The sequence below is a fragment of the Anabrus simplex genome, chromosome 2, assembly GCF_040414725.1.
Source record: "Anabrus simplex isolate iqAnaSimp1 chromosome 2, ASM4041472v1, whole genome shotgun sequence".
NCBI classification, from domain to species: Eukaryota; Metazoa; Arthropoda; class Insecta; order Orthoptera; family Tettigoniidae; genus Anabrus; species Anabrus simplex.
In genome coordinates, this window is record NC_090266.1 from 1,161,244,168 (window position 1) to 1,161,265,414 (window position 21,247).

The following is a 21,247-nucleotide window of genomic DNA, read 5'->3' on the forward strand; positions in this document are numbered from 1 at the left end:
GGCTGTGTAACAACTGAGCACAGGATGGGTGGGGCACAAGATCTCAGTGCATTTAATTGCGACCAGATTGTCGGTGTTACACGTATGGGGTCATTCCATCACCAAAGTCATACAGGCACTGGGTTTCCCATTGGCCACTGTGTCAAGAGTTTACCACGAGTACATGAATTCTGGCAAAACCTCCGCCACTGGAGTCAACTGCCAGGGTGAACAATGTGCTGATGATACGTGTGAATGTTGGCTAGCTCGGATGGTAAAAGCAGATAGATGGGCCACAATGCAGCATATCACTTGTGAATTCAATGCTGAAAAACAATGAGCAGGGCTTCTTTTATGGAAAAAGAGGTGCCGGAACTCACAGGAGGGAAATTAAGGAAGAAGACATGGGATTTACCGAACATTTAAGAAAGCCTGTAATTTTCATCGAAACCTACTTACACTGAATTCAAAACAATTTCCAAATTTTTGACATGTCATCATCTTCCTCAGTTCATTTTCTGGTCTTGCTTTTTGTATCCATGGCTGAATGACGACCTTGTAGCAACCAATATTTGACATACTTCGTTGGATCAAATTCTGTCAAAGGAGGTCCATCAATTCTTATAAATAGTAATGAGATAATGGTTTTCACTGACAAAGATGATCTTTCTGGAGTCACAATCAAGTTCATCTGAGAAAATCCCCTTTCACACTCACTTGAAGATATAGCTATTGTGTTGAGAGTCCTGCGAACCCAAGAAAGTTCCCTGGGCATTTCTTCTCTGAATTTCAGATGATCTCTGAAGGCTCGAATAGCTTCTCTTTCATTCAGTTGGAATCTTCTTTTCAGTGTGCCTATTTCTGCTTCTCCATACAGAATATTTTTTCTTGAGTTAGCTGGCCAATTCTTAGAATCCAGAACTCTTGCACATTTTGACAGTTCAGTGTCTTCTTTGGAAAGTAATCTTTTCTGTAGAGAAGTTTTAAGTTGTTCACAGAAAGCATCCGGAGAGATTGGTGGATCATAAATTCTGTTTTTCTTATGCAATGGAACACCCTTGAACTGTAGATCTGCAGCTGCCTCAAGAGCTTTCTGATAGTAAGGCCCTGGGACAGACCTCCTCTTCTCACAAACATCAACAAGACATTCAATCTTGCTGTGGGCTTTGTAAATATCAGCATTTCTCTCCTGCAGATCTAAGCTTAGTTCAGACAGTTCTTGCAAAGCATCACAAATTAATCCCAGATCCAAAATAAATTCCACAGATGTTATTTTCCTGTGAAGACCTTCATAAGTGCATTTTTCCATTCTGTGACAACCATCTTCTGATTTACCTCTTTCAAAATGAAGTACCAGTGCTTCAAAGTCCTGGCAAACAGCCAAAACAGTTCTATAGCTGGATGCAACCCAACTTGTGGACAGAATTCTTCCAATTTTTAAAATCTGCATCTCCAGTGTAGCTGCACATGACTGGAGCTGCCTTGCATTCATTGGAGAGGCATGATACATAAGATATAATTTGTCCATAAAACTCTTAACATCATGCACTGATAACTCCAGTCTATGGCTAGCACAATGCCACAAAACAATGGCACGAAATCTGTCTTTAAAAAGTTTTGAAACTCCTCCATGTACTCCGAACATTACTGCGACACCATCACACGTCAGCAAAACTAAATTTTCCTTTAGAAAATCTTCTGTGAACCCTAGTGCTCCTATAGAAGACATCAAGCTTTTGTAAATTCCATTTGCTGTTACATCATCTAACTCAATTAAATCAATGAAAAGGTTGACCGATTCTGCCATTTTTATTTCTTCAATGTAGGTGCGAACATACTATCAGAACAGACTTTTGACTTAGAGTAGTTGATTCATCAAGAATAAGAGAGAACTTGCTCTTTGAATCAAGTACATTCTTTTATCAATCTTGTTCTCATTTCACTACCTATGTGGTTTACTATATTTATAGAGGCATTACTTGAATGCAAAATTCTCCCCATATCAATCCCGTTCAATTCTTGTAAATCAATTTCAGTTTCAAAATTGTAGAAAGACTGGTTCTTTTTTGCCACCTTATAAGCAGTACAAAATATTTTACAAGTAATTTCCTTTTCTCTCTCTAATGACTTTAGATATACTGTCTCAAGTTTCTCTTTTTTCCCTTCTTCAGTTATTTTATTAGTACTTTTATGTCCAGCACTTTCTTTGTCGTCAAAAATATTTTTCCTGAGAGATGTTAGTTTCTGTTTACGATTTTCTCCCTAAGACACAATTTCACAGTTTATCCACTCTTTTGATAATCGCATACCCACATTCTTCTGTACTCCTAAACTTCCAACATTTTTGCACGCTGAGCAACCTAACTTGCCGTCGTGAAAATACAACCAATCTTTTTCTTTACAAAATCCTTCTTTTGTTCTACATTCCAACAGCTAGGCCACAGACTATGAAATTCACTTTGAACTTTACAAACCGTTATGGAACTTGTCAACACATCTGTTGCTTCATGTTCCACCCTTGAGTTTGATGATACTCCAGCTTGATGGACTGAAGAACTGCTTGGGCAATTTTTGTATTTGGTGGTAGTTACATAAAAATATTCTGAAATTCTTTTCATTCTCGCCTCGTGGTCGACAGATTTAGTTTATGTCTATTGCCGCGTAAGAAGTAGTACAAACTACGGCTGAGAATGCAACAAACACAGCAATTATCTACATCAACGAACAACAGTACTCTATATTGAGGGCAATCCAGATGAAACGTAACTAGAACTGGGACCAATATACAAAACAGCTACAAAGTGAGCAAAGAAAGAACAAGAACGAATGCTGCCCGCAAACCGGAAGAATGTTTACGATTGCGATTGATTTTGATTCTTGAAATAACAAGGCGATATGCGATATTTCCTTTTCAATTAAGGTCATTTAGCGCGGGTACAGTAAAAATAACATTTTTAAAATTCCTTAACCTGAAAAAGAAAGTCATATTTGAAGTCTAAATATTTTTTAGAGATTTGTATCCACGAAGAGGTTCTGGAACGCCGTTCCGATGCGTTCCGCCAGAAAAAAAAAAAAAAAAAAAAAAAAAAAAAAAAAAAAAAAAAAACGCCCTAGGTATTAGAACAATTACCATCTACACACATCTTCTCCCAAAGAGGTACAGAAGCCAGCATCCTACAGGGGTACCTCTGCTCACTGCACACCACAAGGTAGAAAGACTAACACAGGAAAAGGAACACCACCATTGTACTCTCGAAACATAGAAAAAGATCTCCTGGGCAGGTAAGTCGAGTTACTAGTAGGAACACATCAATAGCAATATACGAGCATATCGCCCAGCACAAGGTAATGAATCCCTCTTGCCAAAAGGGCATACTGCAGGCTGGTATTGGTAGTACTCTTGTACCTGAACTTTTCACGTAAGAAGAAATGGGATCCTTGGTACGTCTGAAAACTCGGGTTGTTATATTTTGCGTGCTCCCCTCGTCAGTAGAAGAACTGTTCATGTTCCACTGCAGTGGATAATAGGAAGAGTCAGACAAAATAGTTTTGGATGGTCTACACAATGTAGAATAATGGTGCATTCACATACAGCTTTCCTTACTTTGGGGAAACCCAGGCAAAATCATCGCCTGGGCAGGTAAGTTAAGTTACTAGTAGGTATACGTCACTAGCAAGGTATGAGTATATCGCCCAGTACAAGGCAATGAATCCTTCTTGCCAAAAGGCTGCACTGCAGGCTGGTAGTGGTAGTACTCTTGTATCTGGAGTGTTCATGTAAGACAAAATGGGATCCTTGGTATGCCTGGAAAATCGGGTTGTTACATAGCAAATTATATAAAAGAACCTGCTGTCAGATCATGCCTACCCATTTGCTTGCCTCCAGCACACTCCAGAAGACCTGTAAGTACAGCAAGACAATGCAGTGACCCATTGTTCACTAACTGTGGCTAAATGGCTCGATGAACACTCCACGAACATGACAAAGCTTGACTTGTCCCCAAAGTTTTACCTGACTTCAATCCTATTGAGCTCATCTGTGATGTTGTCGAAAGGGATTTGTGCACCCTGCTCTGACCATCTGGTGCATTATGGGAGGTTGTGCAGTGTTCATGGATCAGTGTCATGTGGAGTCCATGCCATGCCACGTCGCATCACCACTGTCATCAGACCGAAAAGGGGTGCTACATGCTACTAGCTAGGTATCTCTAATTCAGTTGCTCATCAGTTTCTAATTTAAGTTCTCAAAGTTTGAATTTTTTAATGTTAGAGCATTTACAGATATTTTTATACTGTGTTAGTGTATTTCACATTTTACCATTTCATCCCTGAGATTTTTATTTCAAGTTAGATCTTTAATTTTACACAATCTTACAGCATATATATCGGCTGAAGTTCTAACTATACTTTATCTTACTTGTATTATTAGCAATAATACGCTCGTTTACATGCAAGTTTATGTATTTACTCTTTATTACTTGTTGTTTCTATTCTAATTGTGAAAACTGATGTCATTAAAAAAAATCTTAAGTATAAGAGAACTGAATTTACATCAGTTTTGACATTTTAACACAATGACCAGTCAGTGTAGGAAGAGCACATTAAAAAGACGAGACAAAAACAATCTGAAGACTCAGCAGGACAAGAACAATCTCTACATCTTCATACACTGCAGACTGGGATCGATGAGTAGAGAGCCCACCTATTTGACGATGTGGTCTCCTCATCTATACACAACACACCATACCACACTGCCAACCACCACAAAAACATGCACTGGTGAATACATCCCTCCACATAAGAGTTGGCATCTGGCCATAAAACTGGGCCAAATCCACATTAAGTGCTGACCCCCAGAAAATGGGACAAAGGCCAAGAAGATTAAGAACAAGAGGGGGCCTGGAGCCCAATTCATAACCCATTATAGCCACAATTTTATTTTTTTCCTTCTTCATATTTTAAGTCAATCTTCTTTTGAGTTAGGGTCACCTACTTCATTTCAACAGCCAAATTTATAGATCTCTCCTACACATGATAATAAAAAATAAAAAAAATCATGAGTAAATATTAATCAAACATACATAAGTATATCTGTGTAGGCCTTCACGTCAGGTATCTAATGGGAGAGTGCGAAGTGATGATGATGCTTGTTGTTTAAAGGAGCTTAACATTGAAGGTCATCGGCCTAGAGTGCGAAGTGTTTACATGTCACCTTCTATATGGCAGGACTGCTTGGGACAGTCCAGTCAGAAATGAAGATCTGAAAATCATCTTCGTAGACCACGTAGTGCATCAGAAATCTTGTCCGGCTCCACGGCTAAATGTTTAGTACGCTGCCTTTGGTCACAGGGGTCCCGGGTTCGATTCCCAACAGGGTCGGGAATTTTAACCGTAATTGGTCAATTCCCCTGGCACGGGGACTGGATGTATGCACCGTCTTCATCATCATTTCATCCTCATCACGATGAGCAGGGAGTCAAATCAAAAGACCTGCACCAGGCCTCTCTGGAGGCCACACACAGTTTCAGTTATCAGAAATATTGAGTAGAAGAATAAAAGTTGTGACCTAAAATAACCTCTCTTCTGTATATAGTCAAAGCAAGACCCAACTTTGTGTTCCTTCAGAACGATAAGAGAGCTGGTCGCAAATCACTATTCAAAGACACAAGGGAGATTAGGGTTCACTCACACTGAAGCACCATGTCTCTTGATGGTTTTCTCAAGATTTACAAACCCGATATTTCCAGCCCCTTCCACCATCAGTGCCACTGCTTCTCCAATGTATGACCAAAAATCACCTGTACCACATGCTGCTAATCATTACATAATAGTACACTGAAGGTTTTATATTACAATAAAGCAACAATTCCTTGCAAGATTATTATTATTATTATTATTATTATTATTATTATTATTATTATTATTATTATTCAGCTCCTTTGCTGAATGGCCAGCGTACTGGCCTTAGGGGCAAAGGGCCCCAAGTTCGATTCCCAGCTGGATTGGCGATTTTAATCTTAAACGGGTAATTCCCTTGACTTGGGGACTGAGTGTTTGTACCATCCACAACATTCCTGCAACTCACACATCACATCCAGCATTATCCTCCACCATAATAACACGCAGTTTCCTATATATTGGCAGATGCTGACCCCCCTCGTCAGAGGGTCTGCCCTACATGGACTGCACCAGGCTAGCAAGAGCCACATCTGAATAGCAACATCGTTGTAACCATTACCCATTAGCCCCAAAGCTACATTACCATGTCTGTTAATATAGGATATGAAAGGATCAATCTAAGTATCAGAAATTTTTATGGGGAAGATCCTTTTAGGAAGGCTTCTAAACTCAACAAGTTAAGGAGAAAGAAATCCATTCTTCTTTATGCTTCCTTCTGAGATTCTGGGACAGTAATATAATTCCCAACTGTGTTAAGTTGAAGCACACATTACATACTCCTAAGGCCAGAGGAATATATCAGCGCGCTAGCAAGGCTCTTGTGACAAAGAGTGCATCACACTCTTGAGGAACTGGAGTCGGTCTCCCAACAGTTATTGTACTTACATTAAGCAAATCTCTTTTGCAGGAATTGTGGCTGTCTTTTGATCACACTACTGTTATACAAGATGAACATGTATTTAACCAGGTAGCATACAGGCAGAAATCCAAGTTCCTTGGATTATCTCAGAAACAGGCAATCTCTCGCATGAAACCTGTGCTAGGAATTTTTTTTTTTGTTAAGAATGATGCCATATTTTCCATTGTCGACTTAGTTATATGCAATAAAATCTTTCCAGTCTGTCAAACACATAGCAATTACAATATAAATTATAACACTATAAACATACCTGTAAAATACACGCTAATATTCAAAGAATGACATGTTTTGTTCTACAAGAACATCCTCAGATTCTATCAAATCACTTAAAACATGCTTATATATGTACAGTATTGTTTACGTTGTGTAAACTTGTCAATGATAAGAGAGTTTAGTGATAACATGAACCAGTAATGACAAAAATAAAATAAATATACAAGTATTAATATAATGGAAAACTTACGTACTTATCTAGACTGCCGATGCTAAGTCTGTTGTCACCAAACACTATTTCAGGACTGTGGTCATGGAAAGTTTTGGGCAAAGCACACTTCTCGCGGAGAGGGGAGGGGTAGCATGGGAGGGGCCTTGTTCAGCGTTGTGGATCTCTCCTATTCGATGATAGAGGCAAGTACACTGTACCGTGGAGAGGGGAGGGGGGAGTAGGGCGGAGCAAGTGGAGCGCTGTGGAGACTTCCATAAACATTGAAGAGGGGAGAGAAGGTTATTGACCTACTTCATGTTATAATGTACTTTTATGTAATACTAGCTGACCCGATAGACGTCATTCTGTCAAAAATAAATGACAATGGAACGAACTCAAATTCATTCTGTACTGCACGCAAAAATCAGAATAAAGAAAATGACTACATCATTAACATCAAATGAGTTAATTTTCTACTGCTACCAAAAGTTAGTAACAAACTACTGGAAAATCGCGTTTTCATTACCTGCAATATTAATATCTTGATTGTGAATAAGGAAATGCTCAAATAGGTCACAGCATATCACTACCCAGAAATAACCCTGATTGACTGTAACGTAGATGGGAACTGTTCAGCAGGGCTTCAAATCCCTCACAGAGCCATAATTATCCCTCATTGCATATCAAGTAATTTGATAAGTTGATGGCGTGAAGATAATGTGGCAAAACTTACTCCTCTTTCTTCGTAGGAAATAACTATCACAGAAAACACTAATTCCAATCAACACTATTAAGATATTTTTCATTGTAAAGCTTTAAGTTACAATATATTTTTTGTTTGATTACCTGGCGCATAAACAAACAAAGTTGATGGTTTTCCAACACAAGAACAGGCAACATACAATTGGCCATGCGAGAAACATGGGTTTTCAAGATTAATGCTGCAAGCACTGAATGACTGCCTCTGGGATTTATTTATGGTCATAGCAAAAGCGAGCCGCACTGGAAACTGCAGTCGTTTAAATTCAAATGGTATATGTCAGTCGGAATCATAGGGATGCCTGGTATCAAAACGTCTTCTCCTATGTACTTCCCCGTTAGAATGGTTTCTTCGATCACATTGTTCGGTAATGTTCTTACCGCTAGGTGTGTGCCATTGCAAAGACGCGGTTGGTTGATATTTTGCAACATTATGACCACTGATCCGACCTTTAATTGAAGAATGCGAGGCAGCAATCCTGGCAGATTCAGCTAGTTCAAAAATTCAAGTGGATAGTTGAAGACATCATCTTGGTTAGCAGCGGAATCAACTGATTTTTATGTCCTCAATAAACCGGCAATTTCATTTTGAATTTTAAAATTGAATTCATTTACATCCATGCTTTTGGCAGCCAATATAGCTCGTTCGCTCAACCAAATATGATCTGTGTAATTTTGAGCAATGTTTGGGATCACCTCTTGAATGAGTTCGGTTTTGGATTCAGTAAACTGACAAAAATTGACAGGAAAAGTAATGCAGCCATGTCACTTCCTTTGGTTACATATTTACAAATGTATTTGATAGATTTGACAGAATGGCAAGATAATATAAGTTGCTCCGCCCGCGTCTTATAGGCGGCATGAATCTTGAAATGAGTATACTGTCTATGGAAGCACACACAAAATGAACCAATCAACCAAAGAAATCGATGAACTTGTTTGGTGAGAAGCGAAAATTTAAAAAGAATCAGGGTAGACAAAGGTCTCCAACTATAACAAAACACGACACTGCATGCGACTGTCTGGAGAGCGTACGCGTGAAACCAAAACCCAAGGAGACATCACAAACTGAGAACTAAGCGAGATAAGAACTTAGGGTTTGTTTTAAAAATAATTTCCATATCTGAAGACCATTTGCCACGCTTTGACCCCCATGCAAATTCAGTAGCAAAGAAGTTGGCCAGCGACTGACTTTTTAATGCCTGCACATAAAAATCTCTGAACGTGAATGAAAAGAAACACAAATATTGCATGTGTTTATCATTTAAATTTAAAAACAAACTTATCTACGTCGAGCTAATATGTTCCTTTACCAGCAGTGAAAAAATTACAAATATACTGAATATAAAATACAAGTTATGACATGATAAGTTCTATGCAATGAAGATTATGCACTTAAGGTAACATTCCATTATATTAACATTTTCACACTCAATTATTTTGTAAACCTATTTTTTGTTAACGCGATCAAATGGGGCTTAAAATTTTGTACATAATCCGATATTCACCCATTTTAACCGATAACATTGAGATTTACGGACATTTGGCAAACGCGCTGGATTAGAGGAGGACAGCGCTAAGCGCAAACGTGGGAGAAGGAAAGAGAGACGGACAGTTTGAATGGAAAAAGCTAAATGGGGCTTTAACATTTTTTCTGGCATTTTTCCAATTTTTCTCTTCATAAAAACCTTATTCGGACTTTGACGAATATTTGAAAAAAAGAATTTAGTCGAAGTGGTCCAGCCGTTTCAGAGTTTTGCGCTTAGCAACACATTTAGCGATTAATTTTTATTTATATAGATGGATGAATGCAAATTAAAGATTTTAGGTTAATAAAGCAGGGAATTGAAATAGAGACTGACTATTAAATGTTATTATTAAGAAAAAGGCTAATTTAATGAGAAAGTTTGTACAGATGTTATGTGAGTAGGGCGAAAAGGGGGGAATTTTTAAAATGTGTATGGTCATTATAGGATAGTTACATTAGCATTTTTTGCGATGTAAATTTCTATTGCTTCCTTTATATTCAAAGATTTACTTTTATTTTCGATGTGTAAAATTTTTAGATCAGTGTTGATGTCCGTGAAATGGTGTGAACAGTCGTATATGTGCTCCCCGAAGGCTGAATGCCGATTACATCTGACCGTGTTTTTGTGTTCTTTGTATCCTGTGTGGAAATTACGTTTCGTTTAACCTATATATGTGGCATTGCAGTTAGGTTCTTGACACTTGAGTTCATATACTCCTGACTTTAAGAATGGGTCCTTTTTGTTTAGGTTGCACTTGCTGATGTGTCTCTGTAGTGTGTTATTCGTTCTAAAGGCTACTTTTAAACCTTGTTTCTTGAAAATATTAGCTACCTTGTATGTGTTATTATTAATGAAGTTGAGAACCACGTATTTTTCTTTGTTATGTGTGGTGGTTTCCCAGCGATTTTTCTTATGTTTATTTAATAGTTTATCTACTGTTCTTGGAGGGTGGTTGTTTTCCTTCGCTATTTGTTTAATGATTTGTACCTCTTCACTAAATCCGTTGTGCTCATTGGTATGGAAATAGCTCTGTGTATCATTGTATTCAGTCCTGCTATTTTGTGTGTGTATGGGTGGTTCGACTCGTTGTCAATAGTGTGCGACGTCTGATTTGTAATTCTTGAATACCGCTGTTGTTGATAAATTGTCGCGAAAGCGGATAAAGCTAACACGACAGTCATAATGAAGAAAGACGAGCACACAGAAAAAACAATAGAATTTATCAACAACAACGGTATTCAAGAATTACAACGCGACCCTACAAATAAATTTCAAAACAAAATAAAACAAGCTATCAAGGAAACAGAATTTATTTTCACAAAACAAGAAAAAGAAAGCCTCATCATCAAAAATCCCAAACTCCCCACACTAAGAGCACTCCTCAAAATACACAAACAGTCGTGCCCCAGTAAATTTTAAAGATGCACCAAGTTACAATTTAAGCAAACAACTAAATCTAATTCTAAAAGAGAAAATTTAACAGATCAATTAAAAACAGTCTAGAATTAATTAAAGAACTCATCATCATCATCATCATCATTTCCCTTTATCCAGCTGTAGCCGGGTAGGGGCAAATATGGTTACTCTCCACTTTCTTCGGTCTCTCCACCACTCCTCCTCCAACATTGTGTCCCAGTCCAGGTTTCTTTCTATAATGCTGCGTTGGATGGTATCCTTCCATCTCAATCGTGGTCGTCCACGGCCTCTCCTTCCTTGGATTTGCATTTCCATCACCTTTCTTTGGCATTCTTTCGTCGCTCATTCGCTTTATGTGCCCAAACCATCTTAGTCGGCTCTTCTCTATTCTATCATTCATTTTTTCCACTCCAATTTCTTCCCGGATTTTCTCATTCCTTATTTTGTCTCTTCTACTCTTCTGTATCATACTCCTCAAGAATTTCATTTCGGCTGCCTGTATTCGACTCTCATCCTTCTTTATCATTGTCCAAGTTTCTGCACCGTAAGTTGTTATGGGTACGTAATACATCTTGTACATAGTATCCTTTGCTTCCATTGGCACATCTTTGTCCCATAACATATTTCTTACACTATGATAGAAACAACTTCCAGCTTGAATCCTTTTACTAATCTCAGCATCCAGTCGAGCATTCTCCATTAATTCACTCCCCAGGTATTTAAACGTTTCCACTACTTCCAGGGGCTTGTCTGCAAGTCTAATCTGACCTTTCCCTTCTTTCTCCCCTCTAGTCATAACAAGAGTTTTACTGTTTTCTACACTTATTTTCAATCCACATTCTTCAATCTTCCCATTCACCACATTCAACTGTTCTTGAACCTTCCTGTCGTCTTCTCCCCAAATCACAATAGAACTAAGTAAACTTAAAATAACAGAGCACCCGTATGATATCCTTTGACATCACCATCAAGTACACCAACATACCAATAGATGAATCCATTAAAATTAACGAAAATCTTCCTAAAGAAAACACTTCTCTACAAGAAAGCAAAGAAATTATTAGCCTTCTTAGAACATCACTGCACCAAAATTGCTTTGCATTCAATGACAAAATTTATTGCCAAAAGGAAGGGTTGGCCATGGGCTCACCATTATCAGGTATAATAGCAAACATGTTTCTGAATAACTTCAAAAACATCTTCTTAATGGCCCAGCATTCAAAAGGAATCTTACAATGGAGCAGATACGTGGATGACATATGCATATACACTGACTGACAGAGCAAATGCAACACCAAGAAGGAGTGGTCAGAACTTTATGCCAATTGCAGGGTAGACTGACTTCACTGAGGTATGCTCATGATGTGAAATGCGCCGCTGTGCTGCGCACGTAGCGAACGATAAATGGGACACTGCGTTGGCGAATGGCCCACTTCGTACCGTGATTTCTCAGCCGACAGTCATTGTAGAACGTGTTGTCGTGTGCCACAGGACACGTGTATAGCTAAGAAGGCCAGGCCGCCGTCAACGGAGGCATTTCCAGCAGACAGACGACTTTACGAGGGGTATGGTGATCGGGCTGAGAAGGGCAGGTTGGTCGCTTCCTCAAATCGCAGCCGTTACCCATAGGGATGTGTCCACGGTGCAGCGCCTGTGGCGAAGATGGTTGGCGCAAGGACATGTGGCACGTGCGAGGGGTCCAGGCGCAGCCCGAGTGCCGTCAGCACGCGAGGATCGGCGCATCCGCCGCCAAGCGGTGGCAGCCCCGCACGCCACGTCAACCGCCATTCTTCAGCATGTGCAAGACACCCTGGCTGTTCCAATATCGACCAGAACAATTTCCCGTCGATTGGTTGAAGGAGGCCTGCACTCCCGGCGTCCGCTCAGAAGACTACCATTGACTCCACAGCATAGACGTGCACGCCTGGCATGGTGCCGGGCTAGAGCGACTTGGATGAGGGAATGGCGGAACGTCGTGTTCTCCGATGAGTCACGCTTCTGTTCTGTCAGTGATAGTCACCGCAGACGAGTGTGGCGTCGGCGTGGAGAAAGGTCAAATCCGGCAGTAACTGTGGAGCGCCCTACCGCTAGACAATGCGGCATCATGGTTTGGGGCGCTACTGCGTATGATTCCACGTCACCTCTAGTGCGTATTCAAGGCACGTTAAATGCCCACCGCTACGTGCAGCATGTGCTGCGGCCGGTGGCACTCCCGTACCTTCAGGGGCTGCCCAATGCTCTGTTTCAGCAGGATAATGCCCGCCCACACACTGCTCGCATCTCCCAACAGGCTCTACGAGGTGTACAGATGCTTCCGTGGCCAGCGTACTCTCCGGATCTCTCACCAATCGAACACGTATGGGATCTCACTGGACGCCGTTTGCAAACTCTGCCCCAGCCTCGTACGGACGACCAACTGTGGCAAATGGTCGACAGAGAATGGAGAACCATCCCTCAGGACACCATCCGCACTCTTATTGACTCTGTACCTCGACGTGTTTCTGCGTGCATCACCGCTCGCGGTGGTCCTACATCCTACTGAGTCGATGCCGTGCGCATTGTGTAACCTGCATATCGGTTTGAAATAAACATCAATTATTCGTCCGTGCCGTCTCTGTTTTTTCCCCAACTTTCATCCCTTTCGAACCACTCCTTCTTGGTGTTGCATTTGCTCTGTCAGTCAGTGTATGATAATGACATCACTAATGTACACCAGTTATTAAACACACTACTCTTTAGACAGGTCCATCAGTTTCACAATGGAGCCAGAAACTAACAAGAAAATAAACTATTTAGACATCACAATCAACAGGAATAATGACAACCTATCTTACAAAGTATACAGAAAGTCCACTCAGACGTCGCACACTATTGACAACGAGTCGAACCACCCATACACACACAAAATAGCAGGACTGAATACAATGATACACAGAGCTATTTCCAATACCAATGAGCACAACGGATTTAAGGAAGAGGTACAAATCATTAAACAAATCGCGAAAGAAAACAACCACCCTCCAAGCACAGTAGATAAACTATTAAATAAACATAAGAAAAATCGCTGGGAAACCACCACACATAACAAAGAAAAATACGTGGTTCTCAACTTCATTAATAATAACACATACAAGGTAGCTAATATTTTCAAGAAACAAGGTTTAAAAGTAGCCTTTAGAACGAATAACACACTACAGAGACACATCAGCAAGTGCAACCTAAACAAAAAGGACCCATTCTTAAAGTCAGGAGTATATGAACTCAAGTGTCAAGAACCTAACTGCAATGCCACATATATAGGTCAAACGAAACGTAATTTCCACACAAGATACAAAGAACACATAAACGCGGTCAGATATAATCAGCATTCAGCCTTCAGGAAGCACATATACGACTGTTCACACCATTTCACGGACATCAACACTGGTCTAAAAATTTTACACATCGAAAATAAAAGTAAATCTTTGAATATAAAGGAAGCAATAGAAATTTACATTGCAAAAAATGCTAATGTAACTAACCTAAATGACCATACACATTTAAAAAATTCTCCCCTCTTCGCCCTACTCACATAACATCTGTACAAACTTTCTCATTAAATTACCCTTTATCTTAATAATAACATTTAATAGTTAGTCTCTATTTCAATTCCCTACTTTATTAACCTAAAATCTTTAATTTTCATTCATCCATATTACATAAAAGTACATTACAACATGAAGTAGGTCAATAACCTCCTCTACTCTCCCCTCTCCAATGTTTATGGAAGTTTCCACAGCGTTCCACTTGCTCCGCCCTACTCCCCCCTCCCCTCTCCACGGTACAGTGTACTCGCCTCTATCATCCAATAGGAGAGATCCACAACGCTGAACAAGGCCCCTCCCATGCTACCCCTCCCCTCTCCGCGAGAAGTGTGCTTTGCCCAAAACTTTCCATGCGCACAGTCCTGAAATAGTATTTGGTGACAACGGACTTAGCATCAGCAGTCTAGATAAGTACGTAAGTTTTCCATTATATTAATACTTGTATATTTATTTTATTTTTGGCATTACTGGTTCATGTTATCACTAAACTCTCTATCATTGACAAGTTTACACAACATAAACAATACTGTACATATATAAGCATGTTTTAAGTGATTTGATAGAATCTGAGGATGTTCTGGTAGAACAAAACATGTCATTCTTTGAATATTAGCGTGTATTTTACAAGTATGTTTATAGTGTTATAATTTATATTGTAATTGCTGTGTGTTTGAGAGACTGGAAAGTTTTTATTGCATTTAGCTAGGAAAATTGTCGTTTATCTCTCCAGGAAATCCTTGGACGAGAACCAAATGGCAGTTCTAGCTAGGAAACTTAAATTTCGCTGTCACTCTCTCCAAAATTCCCACTGAGGAGTTAATTACTTTGGTTGACGTAACTATCCACGAACTACCCATGGATGAGGCTGAGGAGGTACGAGAGGAATGTGCGAGACTGATAAGGTCTGCTGCGGTACCCGCACCCAATTTAACAAGAGGAGAGATGAGAGCTCTGAAGGAACTCAGAAATGATTCTGAACTGACGATTTTCTCAGCTGGTAAAGATAACACAATGGTGGTAATGGACACTGACGAGTATAATCTTGGCTACGTTGTCAAAGCCAGTTTACAGACTGAGCTCACGTGGCTCTATCACTTGCATGTCCAACATGTGAAGTGCTTAAGGCAGTTCTCAATTTCAAAAGAGAACGTTAAACATCTGACCCCGGGGGATGCAGTGCCGCCAAGATTATATGGGCAACCAAAATTCCAGAAAGAGGATTTTCCCCTCAGACCAATAGTTAGTGTGATAGGTTGTCCTACATATGCTCTGGCATAATATCCAGGCAAATGCTTCAGCCCATTACAGGACATACTGAATCATACGTTATGGACACACTATATTTCAATAGTAAGTCGTTAACCATAAAGCTTTAGCTCAATCCACTTCTGGTGAGTTTTGATGTAGAGTCCTTGTTCATTAAACTGCCGACTGACTCAGTCATGTCACTCATTGAGCATCTGTTCTCTGAGAACATTGCCAATCTATTTCACCAGTGAATGATTTCCACCTATTTCTTGTACGATAGACAATTTTATGAACAGACAGATGGTGTGGCTATGAGAAGTCCAATTTTGCTGGTGGTGGCTAATTTCTTCATGGAGTACTCTGAGGAGGAGACTATTTCTTCGGTGTCCATCAAACCAATAATTTGTGGAGGTATGCTGACAATATATTTGTGGCCTGGATAGAAAGTCCCGCGACACACATTCTGTCCACACTAAGCCATCTGGTGACGAATGAGTGTACCACATACAATAGACCATTGGTAAAGTAGGCTCTTTTGAAATTCAAGCCGTCACTATTAGAAAAGTCTTACTCATGGACAGACGTGTTTTCTCTTCTGAAGATGAGGACCAAAGTCTCCACAAAACATAAAGAATTTCCCCTAGTTTTCTTGAAATGGCAAAAGCCTAAAAGCTACATTATGCCCACTTCTAATATGGGCCGTAAAAGCATAAATCTAAATGTTGCAATTATTAACACAGCACAACTCTCTTCTTCCATACATGCATGATAATCCTAATCCTCATACCCGTTTCTATAATATATTCTAGAGCAGAGGAAATATTTTACCAGTTATTTAACACAGATCCACAATCATGTTGGGAAAGTATAAAAATAAAGCAGCTTACCTCAGCAAAAAATGCAGTAAAAACAAAAACAGGAGCTTTAACATGCACTTAGAAGTACATATTTTCAGATAGATTTGATATTTAAATAGTCTCTACAGAAGTATACGGTAATGTAGCAATATATCATGTACTGAAAGGAGACAAGGACAAAAATAAAAGGACAAGGACAATCTTCATACACTGCAGTCTTCACTTAGATGCGCTATCCCCTCACCAGTTCCAATCCTAGATCACTTCTTCTCAGCCCCCAGCAAGTTCATTCCTGCTTCTGACAGATTTTCAGTCCTGATGTGGGAAGAATAAGGAAGCTGGACAAATAAGGAAAGAGACAAAGATGGAGAGGAACACAAGGATAAAGCCAAACTCCTCCTTCCCACACTCACATGTCATTGTGTTTATCTTATCCTATCTATCTCTACATGATTTGTCACATGTTTGTTTCTTTTTGATGCTCTCTGTAATAAAACAATGTATCTCAGTCCAAATGAGATAACAACTGGGCTTGAGAAGTACACAGAGAAGACTTAACGAGCTAGTTCTCCTGTACTTACCATCAGCTGCATGGATTTTACTACAGACAAGTTCTTACAACATACTGTACTAACTAGAATATGAATATGAACACACAGAAACATATTTACCCTTATGCCATCGCTAGAAATTCTGCATACATCTACCACACATTCATCACGACTGCTACCCTTCTTCTTCAAAAATTCAATACACACTTCTCCACTTTCAAGAATGGTCAGGATAGCATTCTTTGTACGGTGCCTTGTAGGCTGCAACCTTGTTGTAGATAGAGGTGATGATGCAGGACTGCAGTCCTTTTTGTTCTCCGAGTCCTTTATGTCAAACTCATTAAGTTTGGGAAGCACCTGATCACTTCCTTTCCTATCACATTTTAAAGATCTATCCTTTTCAAAAACATTAGATTTATTTGATTCACCGCTTGTATGGTAACACTTTGTATGCTTAAATTCAGAATCTGGTCTCTCTCCTGACGTATCCCTACCACCAGATTTCTTTTCTCTGGAACATGGGCAGCTTATACCCACTAGTTTCCTACAAGAACTATGTGAACACGTCGTAAGATCACAACGCTTGCAATGGCTGCACTGAGTATCTGTTTTTTGACAAGAGGAGTTCCCTGATTTCACACTAGTGCTTTCACTAGAGTCACATTTATCACATCTAACTTGTTCCATTTCACTTTTAGAAGATTTTAAACAAACATTACTGTCCCCACCACTGCAAGTCTTAGGACACCTTTCAAGATTATGACTCTCGTGATCAGATGAGTGGATGCTTCCTGATTGAGGCACATCACTAAACTCATGCTTGCAATGACACTTCTCAGCACTAAGCTGACATGTGCAAGGTTTAAATTTACCCTCATGCAAGTGTCTAATATTTCTCTCCTTTCCAGAAGAACTGTTTTGGCAACACTGATGAGCTGAGGAATCCTGTAGACTGTGTGCACTAGAAGCTGAATGTTCTGTTATTCTGGTACAGTGTAAGGAAGAGCTGCAGTTCCTCCCAACAGATGAGTGGGAATGTTCACAAGAATGATTACACTTGCTGCCACAGCTTATGTTTGATGCTGCTTTCTTCTCACTGCTACACTGGGTACAAGAACTTTTGTTTTCACTTGGTCCACAATTTGAATAAGAAATATTTTGACTGTGTGAATTGTTTCCTTCTCGATCACATGGATTGGAATACGAAGACGATGCAGGGTTGATAGGAAACGATTTCAGTGGAAGTACAGACGAATATTTATTGCAGTCATCGCTGAACACTGACCGTTGTAACGACCTTAGTCGGTTACTGCTGGAGGTATGGATTCTTTCTTCAGATCTGTAATTAAAAAAATACAAACAATTAATAAATAAATAAATCAATCCATCAATCTTGCTGATTGATGAAGGGTCTGGTTTTGTAGGGCAATTTCTCAAATTCTGTTACTTCAATTCAGTTAGTTTAATTTTAAAATGCAGTCTGTCATTGTAATAGAAAGAAAGGTAACTTTCTATAAAGGATCTTCTATATTTCCAAAGAAAATAAGATATGCCCAACGAGCTAGAATAACACAGAGAGGTGGAAGCGCTGCCTGGATGAAGCTAATTGAACGAACGACCGCCATGTTTTCAGTAGTCACGTAAGCAAGGGGGTGTGCTTCTCAAATGATGAAAAATGTTGAAAATATGCATTATAGATTCACTGGTGGAAAATTTAAGACCATTAACCGAAAGATTAGAGCATTAATAATAATAATAATAATAATAATAATAATAATAATAATAATAATAATAATAATAATAATAAGAGAGCGAATAGCACCACTTCACCCATGTTGTGGCAAGAGACCAACATCATGATCAGTTGATTGTAGGGTAGTTCGAAAAGGATATCAGGAGAATCGTCATGCAGTGACGTATGAATAGGCCGTGAAATCGGAACGAGAGCGTTACCCTGCTTGGCCGTTGAGCGTAAATTACAACAAAAATTGGGCACATAATCGAGTATTTATGCCAGGAGTGTCTGAAGACAAGTTGAGAGGATTCCCAAGGGCGACCTGCGCATCATAATGAGGATGAAATGATGATGATGACACATACACCCAGTCCCCGTGTCAGCAGAATTAACCAATTATGGTTCAAATTCCAGACCCTGCAGGGAATCGAACCCGGGGCCCCTGTGACCACAGGCCAGCATGCAAACCACTTAGCCATGGAGTATTTATGAAGAAATCTTTTTAAAATGAAAGGGACCTAAGATAGGTTACTACCACATTCTCAACATACTTTTAAACATATTGCATCCCCATGATTAACACTAAAATTGTTAAATGTAATTATTTACTGTAATGTAGGGGACATATCACTTTTTCCCATTACCGTACCATACTGGGATTACTAACTGAAAGGTAACCTTGAAAGTGTCCATTATGAAGTGTAGCCTAATTCTGAATATTAATGCTACTGGCATCTACGATAAACACTTCATAAATTTCACAAACAGCAGTAAAATATTGTATTTACCATGACTGGTGTATGTTTGACTGAAATAGGCCTACATCAAACCAATGCACAAGCACACGACACAGAGAATGACACATAGCCTTCAGGACAACTATGAAAGAAAAAAGAACTGAACCTGATTATCAGACTTCAATGAATCATACACCACCAACAACAGGTGGCAACAAAAATGCTCAAGGGTAAAAGATAAACAGGTATCAAGTTATCATCACTTATCATAAGTCGAAAAATGGGAACATTATGAATCACCATACATATGCATCACCTTACTCTGATTAGTGCAGCCATACGCTGAGCATATGGCTGGCATTCTTGAAAGTGATAATCTAACTTTTCACTTATTAAAACTTACGATGTTCAATCACCCTGTCACCTGATTATGTTCTCATGCCGACACGCTTTGTTTTGACGACTCATAACATGACTAACCTGTATGAACATGCCTCCGCAAGAAGTGCTGATGCCAGGCACACAGCCCCTCTATGTTATTTTAGATCGTAGGAAATGCCATTTTCATGGAATTGTAATTGTCTACATAAAAATGGAAAGCTTATTCTAGTAAGAAGTTGGAGAATTAAATGCTTCTATTGTCTCAAGCTGCATATCAAGAAAAATGGCTTCCGTTCCATCTTTCGACTTTTAATGAAGACAAGTACAAAAGTATTCCTTTATGAAAAAGAACTGATGCTATTTCATCAATGATACTGTATACAATGCAGTTGAGAAGCTACAATTTTAGCAAAGACTAATTATAACAATGAAGACTCGTAAGCTGTGCAGAGCAGCTTGGACGGTAAAGCGCCGGCCTTTTGAATTCACGTTGGCGGGTTCAATCTTGGCTCAGTCTGGAGGTATTTCAATGTGCTTAAATATGTCAGCTTCATTTTGGTAGATTCATTGGGATGTAAAAGAACTCCTGTGGGACACAATTCCAGTCCCTAGTCATTTCCACAAACCTTAAAAGCATTTAGTGGAACATAAAACCAATAACATTATTTCATCATACTAGAGAACAGCATAAATAGAATAAAATTTAAATCATTTTGGGTGTCCTAAATTTGCAGAGAATAAGGAATAAAATAAATCATGGTGATCCTAAATATCACTAAGTGGCTTTTTCCAATCAGATGGTCAAGGTTCAAATGCTGGTGGACCCTTGGGTAGAATTTTTACCTCAAAATTCAGTTTAGTCAATTATATTCTGTATTAAATCTCTGGAAAGGGAATCCAGACTTAAACCACTGGTGAAAAACCAAAATGAACGAGGTGGCTCCAGTGACTGGAAAATGTGGATAACCTTAACACTTATTAAGTAAATTCAGGGCAAGTGCTCAGCTAAGTTTAACCCAGGAGTATACTGTACACTGTACTTGAGATTTGTTTTTGACTGTAATGATGCTGATACAGTTTAAAAGACATAATTTTATTTATTTAGCATATGGCTTTTAGTGCCAGGAGTGTCCAAGGACCTGGTACAGGCCTTCCCATTTGAAGTCCAAGGGTGACTAGCGTGTCTGGGCGTGGGATGATGATGATAACGAGGCAGAGAGTGAGTGAAACACGGTTTTGGCAAATAGCCAAGGGGTGGTCTGTTCAAGGCTTAACGTCACCATCCGACGGACAAAATCGTCATGTGCCCTCATTTGATGAGGACATTGTGGAGAAGTTTGGAAATGAACCCAGGCTTTTGGTACGCAATCTAGTGATAAGAAATTGTAAACCACTATCTCTCCTGCCCTGCCAGCCAACATTCCGACGTTCAAATATTTTTCCACCTGC

General features: G+C 39.5%; 1 protein-coding gene across 1 annotated transcript in view; it reads right to left on the bottom strand.

The window, feature by feature from the left end:
• SAK (Sak kinase) overlaps positions 1–21,247 on the bottom strand; it is a 319,404-nt gene that overhangs the window by 90,138 nt on the left and 208,019 nt on the right. Inside the window, exon 9 of the mRNA XM_067139778.2 lies at positions 17,066–18,284. Coding sequence (XP_066995879.2) covers positions 17,066–18,284 — 1,219 coding nt within the window. The remainder of the gene's footprint in view (positions 1–17,065; positions 18,285–21,247) is intronic.